Below are 12,647 nucleotides of genomic sequence, written 5' to 3' on the forward strand. Positions count from 1 at the left end.
TTGCTGTTGCCTAAGATGTCAATGTGTAGTCAATTAATTTTATCTTTCACTGGGTCGACCTTTCCCATGTTCATGCTTCTTACACTCCATGTTGCCATTCTAATTCTGTTTTTGCAGCTTTTCCTGCATGGCAACATCAGCAACTAGATATCCCAAAGACTTCAGTTTAGCCACTAAACACTGGTAATACTCTGCAAGACCCTCAGCTCTTCTTCAGCTATATGTTGAGAGCCATCCAACCTGAAGTGTCCATCATCCAGGACATTATCTTAGATGCCATCTATTTTAATTAATAATTTAAAAAGTATTTGTATTTTAGATCTTGTTGCCTGTATTAGAGTTGTATTTTATCCTGCTTTTAATACATGTGAAAACAGACCTTTTAAAATCCATTTCATAGTAATAGGTTCAGTTATTTCCATTTCTCTAATTTAGAATACATTCTGGATTCCCAGTGAGGTCACTCTAAAACCATAATGTAAATGCTTGCATTGCCTGGAAGAAAATTAAGCAGGAAAGGAAATTCCTGTTGCATAGTATAAATGTCAGTCTAATAATCCTATTTCCTCTCTGAGAATTATTAGGGACTCCCAATTTTTACATAGTGTTTCTTCTGTATTTAAATTTTTATTGCTTGCAAAAAGGGAACTTATTCCATATGTTGTAATTCTGTGGCCCTGTGGTTTAAGCCAAATGTTTTTCTGGTTTCAGAATTTAAGCATATATAAGGCAAGCAGTGTTTATATAGAACTCAGTTCAGTGAAGCTACACTACTATTGGCAATAGCTAGCATAGCTGAAAAGGTAAGAATGTATTTATTTTTCTTCCAGTTAAACTTCTACCAGGATAGGAGCAAGTGGCTCTTTCAGGCAGAAAGGAAGTAATAGATGGCAAACTACAGGCCTTTACTGTTCAGTGTATTTGTAAATTATTTGATGAGAGATTATAAAATATGATTATCAAATGTGTAGATGATGTAATAATAGTAAGGATAGCAAACACTTTAGGGGACATTATCAGGATTCAGGAAGATTTGACAAACTGGAGCAATGGGTGGAAACCAGCAAGATTAATTTCAATAGGGACAAATACAGAATCCTTCATCTGGACAGGAAAAAATCAAAGGCATGAGTATAGGATGGGAGGCAAAACCACGAGCAGTATATGTGAAAAAGATCTGAGGGTCTTGGTAGATCATAGTTGTGGTGATGCAGCTCTTTGAGGAAAACATGCCCAGGAGAGCAACCAAGATAATAAAGAGCTTAGAGGGAAAACCTTACAAGGTATGATTAGAGATTAGAGATGTTGAGTATGTTTAGCTTAGTGAAGAGAAGACTGTGGGGAGACCCTCTTTAAGCTGTCATGTAACAGATATCGCACACTTTCTCAAAGACAGGACAAGGAACAGTGTGCTTATTTTTCAAGAATGCAGCTTTCTGTTGGACTTCAGGAAAATTGTCCAAACAGAAAGAGTTGTTCAACAACAGAGCATACTTCCTCAGAGTGGTTGAGAGCATACCTCTGTTGGAGGTATTTAAGTAGAGGCTGGATGGTCACCTGTCAAGGTTACTGTAGTTGTGGATTTCTACACCATATAACTTTAATACTGCCTATTAAAACTATTTTTACTTGTAGTCTAGATTTCCATAAATTATCAAGTTTAAGAAAATAGTATGAATCTTTTTGTTTGGTATTAAAAATAAGAGGATCAAAACTTTGGATATTTTTACTTTAGCTACTTTAATGTACACAGGATCATAGAAAATAAGGTTGGAAGGGACTTAAAGGTCCAATCACCAGCCCATTCTATTTTTCCTTCCAGTCTTATTACCTTGATTGTTTTCTCCTGGACACACTCCAGCCTGTTAACATCGTTTCTAAAATGCAGTGCCTAGAACAGAATGCAAGATTCCAGGCATGGTCTGACCAACACAAACTGCTGATCTCTCTTGATTTTGACATTATAAAGTCAGCAGAATATAGGATAATGATGGCTTATCTTTGATTATTTTACTTCTATGATGCCTTGTATTATTGTATTCTTAGATTACAGAACAGATTTTTATCATTGCAGAGTCTATTGTTATTATTCTAAGATGCCTTTTCTTAAACAAATAAAAGGCAGGTCCAATAACAACACAAAGAAAATAGTTAAGCTACATCAATTATTCTACTGTATATATGAAAGAAAGACTAATTTCTTCACTCAAATAATTTAAAATGGGAAAGTCATGTCAGATTTACTGGAAATACAGTAATAAATGTAGATGATTTTTCCCCCATCTAATCTTCGTAGGGGTGGGACAAATAATCTTCTCCTTCTCCTTCTCCTTCTCCTTCTCCTTCTCCTTCTCCTTCTCCTTCTCCTTCTCCTTCTCCTTCTCGCAACTGAAATTATCACAAACTCAATAATTTTCATTTTCTTGGCATCGAGCCTATTCTGTTTGCAACATCAAAGAACCATCGCACTTCCCTGACCATTCAAATATCAGAGGGAAAGGTATAAGTGTATGGTTTCTGAATACTCTGATGCCTCATACTATTTTCAGTCTATCTTGCTTGGTGCAACTCTAGACTCTATAGTTTCCATGATGTAGTTTAACCCTTGTTTTTAGCAACTCACACATTCTATAGGACAATTTTTGCCCATGGCTGTATTAGCCATGAAAATGGTAGTCGGACTTAAGGCTCTGCTTGCTTCTTGCCTTGATTGTAAACAACATTACTTTATTAAATCAAAGATTACTGATCCGAACCAAGAAAACACTTTGCAGGTAAGATCCCAGTTCATAAGATACAAGGGAAGCCAAGATAATTCATAATGTAAGTAAATCAATGAAACTTCTGGATCCCACATTTATAAATATGCAAGCCTCTTAAGCAGTTATAGATGCAATCAGATACAGAATTGCTTTTCCAGTCTTTCTTTTTATTTATTTATTTTTGTTTACAGATGACATTCACCTTATTTATCCTGACGTTTACACTGGCTTTGGTTGCTCACAGAGAAGCAACACAAGAAATGAGAGGAGATGGTATGTCACTGAATTTTTGAATGAAATTTTGAAGTAGTATATTACAATGTATTAATTACTTGATACAGAGCCCACTTTTCTTCCAGGAATTTAAAGTGGCATACATAGTACTCTTCCTCCATTTTTCCCCCACAACAATCCAGTGAGATAGGTTGGAGTGAAACTGCCCTGAAGTCACTAGTAAGCTTCCATGGCTAAGGATAGACTTGAATAAGGGTCTTTTTGACCAACACCATTACTACTACACCACATTAGCTCTTTGTATGGTTATACTGCAGAGGCCCTAGAGCATTTCAAATGCAATCCCAAAGATTTATTTCTCATAAAACTTTACCATACCACATTCTATAAGCCTTGTAATCCTTAGCATAACAAAAAACAAAAACCCTCTCTACAAACATCCTGTGCATCAGAGGGAGTGCTTCATAGGCCGATCATTCCAAATGACGATATTGCTTATATCCATACGTCTCTTTTGAAGAAAATTTTATTTGTTTGTTTGTTTGTATGTTCTTAAAACCAACTCTGGGCAGCTTACAACCAATAAAACAATATAAAACCAGCAACAATAAACTAAAACAGAAAAACCTGGTGCTACCACCACACTTCTCATCTCACTCTGACTTCACCTTATCCAAGCAGCTGAGGGAAGAACCAGGTCTTGAGTGCTGTCTGGAAGGATAGATTTCATGGGGCAGGGTGTTTCATACAGCAGGGGCTGCAATGGAACAGCCATTCCCAGGACCCACAAGGCAGGCTTAACCTTGTTTTGAGGCTCACATTACATGGGCAAAATAGTACATGTCTACTAGGTAGACTACATAATATTTTACAAAGCACTATAAAAATACCCTGGACATTTCAGTAAGACAGGACACCAGAAATAATTCTGTTTACAGAGGTGTCAATTATTTTCAGGCAGAAAGATAATTTTATGATAGATTCTGTCCAAGCAATATATATCCAGAAGTCAGAGTTTCACTCACAAAATTGGGGGGGGGGGGGGATCTCAACAAGATATCAAAAACTTGCCAGCATGCTCCAGTATTTTTTATTTAATTAATTTTATAAAAATACAAAATATAAGCAAAACACCAAGATACACTTTTTTTAAAAAATAAGCAAAATAACCCTTACCCTTAGAGGGAAAAATGATAGAAACCGGGGGGGGTGGAAGGGGGAAACCCACACAAACTAAACAAAAATCTACCTTATATATTAAACTTATCAATAGTCACTGGTTTTCTAATAAATACCATATAATAATATGGTATAATCAAATACAAAATATTATTGTAAAATATTGTAAAATATCTCCCAAAGTAGTTCACGTTGCTTCATTCTTTGATTAGTGAAGAATATTGCCTTTTCCAGGACAGGTAAATTACACATTTCCAAATCTAATCCTTAACATCTGGAATAATATCACTTTTCAGTGATATTGAAGTATAATTGTTTTAGCCACCCTCCATGCAGGATAGAACCATAATTCCTGATAAACAGATTCCAAGGCGTTGCTATATAATGTAATACCACATTAACATCTTTAACATTTAAAGATTTTTCAATAAATCTACCTATGCACATTAAAATACCACTCCAAAAACATATCAGATGATCACAGGACTATATCATGCGCATCAACAAATGCCCAAATTTTGTACACCTCCAACAAAGAAAATCTGATGTCTATCCTTTCAAGTACATTTTTGGGGAGAGTCCAGTACACTCTAAATACAATTTCTGATGAATCAACTTTAATCTCAAAATTGTTCATACCATTCTAACATTTTTAAGAACATAAAGCCATTGATGGGGCATTATTGGAGATTCCAATTCCTTAGTCCATATTTGGAATATCTAAGAAATGTCCACTTTAAAAACATTCTTAAGCTTTTGCTAGAGATATGTTATGGGTTTTACTTCTGTTGAGGATTCCATCAAATAAGGGGGTTTCTCAGGTGCCCTTGAAGAGGCCTAAGCATCTGGCTTATAGTGAGCTGTTAAGCTGAAAATCCTACCACTGTTGTGAACTAGGATACCAAATTCAATTTGAAGCTGGGAAAAAAATCCTTAAAACAATCATGATGTAATAATTGATTTAAAGTCATAATCCTAGCTTCTGCCCAAACTTTCCAATAAAACATTTTACCACCTATGTTAGAGTAGAATTAAATAATTAAATACCCACAAGTTTCATTATTCAAACCCACACTTCTGAAAATAAAATACCTTTTCTGCTATATGTTGTTCCAAGAACTTGCCATGAGTGCAAGGGAAGTAGACAACTTCCCAGCATAGCTGTTCCTCAGTATATCTTGCTACAGTGTGTAAAGAGAAGCAAATGAAAGAAGATGTAGTTGTCTTCTCCTGGTCCAGTAACAATAGAAATGTAGAGGACGTATTGTTGCATTTCAAATGGCAGTGTTTTCCAGGATGGTCTGATCTTATTGATCAGGTCAGGCAAAGGCAGGAAACCAAAGGAAGGGAAGAAATGCCTCATTTTTTCTCTTCCTTAACAAACACCGGCAACTTTCACACATGTACAGTACTAAGCTCTATGACAGTAACAATGAATGACCTCAGGTATTACAAAGGCATATTGCAAACGTTGAACAGAATGTTCTGTTCCACAAGGCTCAGGATAGAAATGAAAATGTACTAAATGATAATGTATATGGTGTCTATGCTGTTAGCTATTTGTAACTCTGTGCTAAAAGTAAAGAATGTTATCACATAACAGATGTCAATGGGAGTAAAATATGGGGGAGAATATTAATCTGTATTCATGCCAAGTTTTCTTGCTGGCCAGAAGTGGAAACATTGTCTTCCCCAACCCACATGCCTTATGAGATTCCTCTGAAGCAGCTGCCTTCTGTTTATAGGTTTAGATGACAGCTGCTTAAGGAAGAGCACTGCTTCGATTTGCACGTGGTGTTTTGGTCTGCTCTGTCTCAATATCTTTACTTTCTTAAACAAAGTGCTGTAATGTAAGAATGCATTAGCATTTTCAAGGAGTCCATCACTGGGCCCTAGATGAACCGGTTGGCCGGCCAGTGCCTGCTCTTTTAGGGTTTTACGACTTAATTGTTTTGCAATGTTCAGTCCACTTTGTAGAAATCCGGTGGTCTTCAGATAATTCAGCACATCCCGAGAAGTTGACACTCACCTGCAAGGCACCTGAAAGTCTGCATGGATTTGTTTATTGGAAGAAAGACTTGAAATGGGCAGGAAATGGCATGACTTTGAAAATAACAGTCAGGGAGACTCCAGATGCTGGCAATTATACCTGTTGGAGTAACACCACACACGAGCTTCTAAGTTACACTGTTGTTTATATTACAAAAAGGGGTGCAAATGGAGAAATAGAAGAATCAGTTCTCAAGTGTAATGAGACAGGTAAGCCTCTGAGCAGTATAGATACTGTGGAATACTGCTTCTTCTTTTCTCTTTTTTTAATGTATATATTGAAGAAATTTTTAACAAGATAAAAGCAATACACATATTAGAAAAGAAACAAAATAAAAGAGAATAGCAAATAAATAAGAAAGAAAACAGAAAAAGAAAAAGAAAAGATTATAGAGAAGCGGCTTCCAATCTTTTTGACAGCCATTATAAATGCATTTATATTTTACCCCCTCTCTCTAAGGTTACATCCTAATTTCCTTCTTCCATAAGCTACCCTTTCTAATTGTCAAGCCTATAAATCACAAGTTCATTTTTTTTCTTTTTTCAGCAAAACATCCATAAGGGGTTTCTAGTCACTAATAAATGTAATAATTGATCTTTATCTAAACAAACAAATTAATTTTGCCATCTCTGCTAGTTCTGTCATCTTCACCGACCACTCCTCTATTGTGGGTATATCAGAGTCTTTCCTTTTTTGGGCATATAGCAGTCTCGCTGCAGTGATTAATATAAAAATATTCTTCCATGGCTCTTTTTTAGCTGTATGCCCATTAATCCCAACCAGAAAAGTTCTGGTTTCAGTTGAATGCTAGTCTTCAAATTCTTCATATCAGTGTTTGTATTTGAACCCAATTTTTTCTGGCTTTTTTACAAGTCCACCAGGCATGATAAAATGACCCTTCATGTTTCCACATTTCCAACATTAATATGAAGTACCTTCATACATTCTAGATATTTTTTCTGGAATCATGTACCAATGGTACATCATTTTATAGAAATTCTCTTTTAAGTTATAATGTAAATTTCAATTCACTGCATGTTTTCCCACTATTCCAACAATATGTTACATCCAAAATTCTTAATCTATTTTATCATACACTCTTTCACTTGTTTGTCCTCCATTTCAAATTTCAGCAAGAGTTGATACGCTTTGGCAATTACATGTTTACCAATTGTATATAATTCAACTTCAAATTCTGTCTTCTGCTGCTCAATTCCAAATGTCCTGTTATCTTCCTTGAATTTTTCTCTTAGCTATGCATATGAAAACCATTGAAAACTAAATCCCTAACAACTCTTGTTAAGTTAACCATTTCTCTTCACCTGCTGTTTCTTTCCTATAAAATGTTTCTTGTGCTGAGACCCATAAAGGCATTTTCTAACAATTCTTACTCAGTTTAGAGTCCCTGTAGGTGAAACTTAGTCCAGGAGTCCCAATTCTTCCAGGGTTCTGAAAGGATTTAGCAGGAACTCCCAAGAGGTCATCCAGAAATTCCCTGAAGGTGTTCAGGAGTCTCTCAGATTCCATCAAACAATCTGATAGGTTTATTTCTATGGAGTAGAACAGCTTGTGAAAGCTAAATTTCATAATGAAGTGATCCAACAATGACAGCTGAGCCAGATTACAGTACTCTAACCTACTTACTTGACCAAGGGCACATCCAGACTGCATTCTTAAGCTGCTCCTGTCCCATCCTCATGCTGACTGAACTCTAAGCCACTTTAAGAAAATTCTGTCCAGATCTGGATGCTGGACAATTCCGCAGTTGTTGTGCCATTCCAGGCAATTCCTTTCCTTTCTGTCTTACTGGACATGCATCCATGCATATTACATTTTGAAAAATGCAATACTGTTGACAGAATTAAAGCATCGAAGTGCAGGTACAGCAATCAGGTTTAAGGTAAATATTCCTTTCTTGCATTTTTCCCAGCTGAGCTCCAAAATAATTGCTGCAGTTACTGTTACCAATGATGTTCCACTAATAACATTTGCTTGACATGCAAAAAATCAGTTATTCAAAACCTGTCAATTTATTTTAGAATATTTTTATTTCCCAGAGCCAACTACTTTATTGCTTTTTCTTTTTCTTTTTCTTTCTTTTTTTTTAAAGTTCATTGGTGTATGTGTGTGTGTATGTGTGTGTGTGTGTGTGTGTATATATATATATATACACACACACACACACACACACACATACATACATATATACTATCACAGATACTATCTATTAGTTTTGCTGCTACTTGAGGCCAAAGGATTTCACCTCAGTTCCTAAATAGCCCAGCATTTAGCTAGGGCTGGTAAAAAAAAAAAAAAAAGATTTTAGCATTTGAACAATGTACTGGTCAACTTATTTTAAAAAAAGGGGGGAGCAGTATAAAAATAGGTAGCTGGGGGCAAGTAGCAGGTGATATTGCTTGTTCCTGCCCCACAGATATGATCAATGGCTTATACTCACAATAACCTGGCAATGTGGATATCCCCCAAGTTAAGAGTGTGCAGGGGCAGCCATATGGACTTCATAGCAGTCATCAAGCTGTGGCCACGTTAGGAAACATAGCTTCAGCATGACTGTTGAGGTCCTCAAAACTATATTCAGTCCAAGAGGATTAGCTAAGGAAGCAAATGCTCTGTATACCTTATAGGACCCCTAAACTGTCCAATAGCAAGACACTATCTACAGACCCTTGACACTAGGATTCAGCAGCACAAGAATCCCACATGTGGGATATAAATCAGGAATGCGGTACAATGATGTCTTGGGCAGAACTTCAGTTACAGAAAGCCCTGTCCTAAATGCCCATATACTGCTACCTTCTGGCAATCTTCCCACATCCCAGAAGAACAATCAGTTCCTTTCTGGAAAAGGGAGAAGCAATTTTTCTTCCCCAAAGGAGAATGGAAAGGATTACTTCCCCTCCCCCACCCCACCCCTTCCTTTGCATGGAGAAACTCAACCTATTTCTTGATATACAAAAACAAGGTTGCTAACAATTCCCTCCTTCTTTGTAGAAAGGGAATAGAGTGAAGGGGTGGAGATGGAGAGGGTTTCTCTATCCAAGAATGTATTTTAGATCTGTTTGGAATATTGTAAATATTGTTTGGACTGGTAAAGAAGAAAAGCTGGCACTAACAAGAGCAAGGAGTGGCCATTCTTCTTTCTGCCTTTGCAGATGGTTGGAAGGAGAGAACAGAATGAACACTCAGAAACAAACTTGAGAACACTTTTTTTTCTCAATCAGAATTATTCTGACTGATTATCATATGATAAAAGGAATTATTCTTCTCATGCATTGTGCTTCCAGCAAACATTTCATTCATGTAATGTGTTTCTCTTAGCATGATAGCTATCTAGTTCAAAAATCACTAATAGTATCAGTCAATAACATTGGAATGGACAGGGAAAACACAACTGATCAAAACCAACAAATATTCACAATATTTGTAGTTAGATAGAACTCAGGTTAAGAAAGATTGGTTTACTGTGTATTGTACTATATTTTGCTTGTGTATATTCACAAAATAATCTCCTATATCTTTTTATTCATCTTGATGCTTTCAGTGCCCTGAAAATGCCCTGCATTAAATCATAAATTAGAAATAGTCACTAGCATGCTCTAAAACATCCTCCATTCTAATGCCACTTTATTTTTCCCCTTCTAGTTCCACAGCAAAGAACCTGTTTCTATTGTGAAGCAAATAATTATTCTGGGAACTTCACATGCTTTTGGGAAGCACAGAGTCAGAATTCAGAGCTGAAGTTTAAGATGGAAGCTGAAAGTGGAAGTGAAGTGAAGTAAGGCATTTAATCTATTATTCTATTGCAGGTATAACTGTTTACTGCAGGTTTTAAAAAAAGGTTGAGAATCAGGCACAGATCCATAGATTATATACATCTTGCAAATATCCAGTTCAGATAGGTGTCTGTGAAGGAGGGACAAGTGATGAAGCCTGAATTGTGACATAAATCCTGCCTCTTAAATACTTGTGTGCAATGTTGCAGTGCAAGTACAATAGAGCAGCAGTTGCATCATGATGTCATGGTAGAATTAGGAATGGTTGTTTATACACTTTAGAATGGTATCAGTTAAGCCCTAACTAATAAAATCAAATTTGTTAATGAAGTAGAATACATAGTAAAGCAGCGTACATGAAATGTTCATTAAGAGATGGAGAGAAGAATGTGCCAATAATGTTATGGCTGATGGCATTAGGCCTGTCATATTGTCTAAGCTGGGGCAAAGTTAACATTTATGTTTATTACAAGGTGTAGTTTTTATCTACTGGTAAAATGATCTAATCCATGATATGATAGAGCTACTAAATTTTCTGATCCCATGAGAGAATTGTGTTTATTAACAATAATATATGGGTAACCTTCTAGAACATATTTTCTGAAGTCTGTATTTAAGGATTTTCATTGCTGAAGTTTTAAACATGAGAATTAGTCAGGGTTTAAAAAAAGAAGATGTGGAAATCCCTGCTCAGTTGGATCTTGGTTTTAAATACAGGCCTGCATCAGGAACAGTAATTTGTGAAAATCCCGAGAATAATTCTGAGGGAACAAACCCAGAACTATATTCAGCTTCCTGCAGAAGAGAAAATCCCTGTTCATTCACTGAGGAGTATCAACCAATTATGTTGTCTCTGAACATTTTCAATAAATATGTCTTTGAAAAACATGCCATCAGCTTCTTCATCAAGGACATCTGTAAGTCATGTAAAATACTTTATTTTATCAATTCAATGGGCTGAGGGAACGACACAAAAAAAAACCCACAACTATTTCCATGGTCAAAGATAATTTCTTCTTTTGGCTGCAATATGTAATATGGACAGTAGAGGACAACATAAATTCTTCCATGAGCTTTTCTGAGAGGAAATAATGTTTCAGTTCCCAATCAAAATTTCTGAGTGGCTTTTTTGAAATCAAAACAATCTGCTGGAAAGGAATAAACAATGTGCTTATCCAAATTAGGGATGTCGAATAGTAACCTCATTTCAGGAATAATTTTCACATCTGAAAACCTTACTGCCCATCAGGCTTATAATGTCTTTCATTTTTCATATAGTTTAAAGTCAAGTCTCTTTCAAGTTGAGTTTGACTTCCATGGCTTTATGGTCACATTCCAGTAGTTTCTTGTTAACAGTCTGGAAACGATTTGCTATTGCCTTTCTTCTCCCCTGTCTAGTTCTCAGAACTGGGAATTCCAGGTAGTCTCCTATCCAAGTACTAACCAGGTTTGGTCTTGCTTAACCTTTTTAGACCTGCCAAGGTGAGCATACAGACTAGTTATTTTCACAGAGTATTGACATCATTTACTCTTACACTTACGGTGATCAAAGAGTATAAAATTTTAGGCACAGTATGTAATCTGGGTGAGAAATATTACACCCTCTGAATATACTGGACTACAGCTTTCTTTATCTGATCATTAGCCATGCTGACTAGTGCTTCTGGGAATTGTAGTTTAGGACATCTAGAGGCCCTTAGGTGTCCTAATTCTGATATAGGCTACCCAGATTTTCATACAAAATAATAGACTTCCAGAAACATATATATCAACACAGGAACAATATTGACCTGGTAGAACAATTGCTTTTAGGTTCTTATTCTGGAATCCTTACTTTAAGTTGATTCCTGCCATTTTTTTGTTCCATACCAAAACAGCAGGTAGCTAATATGCATTCACATCTCAGCCTTAATATAAATTTGAACCCTCTGAGCTCTTTAAAATGATAAGTATTAACAGTATGTAATACTGTAAAAGTCTAACTGAAATAGATAAAGTTACAGATAATTCATTTAATTGTCTCATGCAGTAAAGCCGGATATTTCTCAGTGCCAGGTTACCAAACATGGCATGTTGACTTGGTCACCTCCCCCAACGTGGAGCACCCCAGTGACTTATTTTGGGCTGACTTACCAGATCCAACTGGTTTCCAATAACAATGTAAAGGTAATTCTTTTTTCAAGCACATATTCTTTCTTTGAAGATATTTTAAGGCACACAGTTGCAGAACTATGACAATAATAATAATAGGAAATAAGCTAGTTGATGATCTAGGAGCAGACAATCTGGTGTAGGCAGTTCTGCTGTCCTATAGAAGTTTCAATACAAATCTCTGAAACGTTAACCTTTAGCCATTTTGGCTGAGAATGAGGTAACTCAAAATACCTGACGAGTATCACGTTGCCTATTTGTTTTATCTCATTATATATATTTTGGTGAATTAAATGTATCTTATGAATTAAATCAAGGATCCAGTTTATTAGGTATGTTGTTTCCTTTCCAATAGTAAACCTACAGATACTTCTGGAGTGCTTGAAAGATAGTGATCTTTTTTTCATCTATCCATAGCACTATATTCAGAAGAGCATTGCCTCTGAATATGGAAGGTTGAATAATATCAATCATTCA

At 36.0% G+C, this 12,647-nt stretch overlaps 1 protein-coding gene across 1 annotated transcript in view; it reads left to right on the plus strand.

Annotated features, from left to right (window-relative positions):
- The first annotated feature begins 2,953 nt into the window (after positions 1–2,953).
- The window catches only part of LOC112540630 (interleukin-12 subunit beta-like), a 12,667-nt gene continuing 2,973 nt past the window's right edge, over positions 2,954–12,647 (plus strand). The window contains exons 1-5 of the mRNA XM_088134206.1: positions 2,954–3,035; positions 6,141–6,422; positions 9,889–10,021; positions 10,737–10,936; positions 12,049–12,185. Of these exons, the coding sequence (XP_087990332.1) occupies positions 2,954–3,035; positions 6,141–6,422; positions 9,889–10,021; positions 10,737–10,936; positions 12,049–12,185 (834 nt within the window). The remainder of the gene's footprint in view (positions 3,036–6,140; positions 6,423–9,888; positions 10,022–10,736; positions 10,937–12,048; positions 12,186–12,647) is intronic.

Source organism: Python bivittatus, unplaced genomic scaffold (assembly GCF_059951505.1).
Source record: "Python bivittatus isolate LINGU-HERP-01145 unplaced genomic scaffold, Pbiv_v1 ctg000080_np1212, whole genome shotgun sequence".
In the NCBI taxonomy this organism is placed as follows: domain Eukaryota; kingdom Metazoa; phylum Chordata; class Lepidosauria; order Squamata; family Pythonidae; genus Python; species Python bivittatus.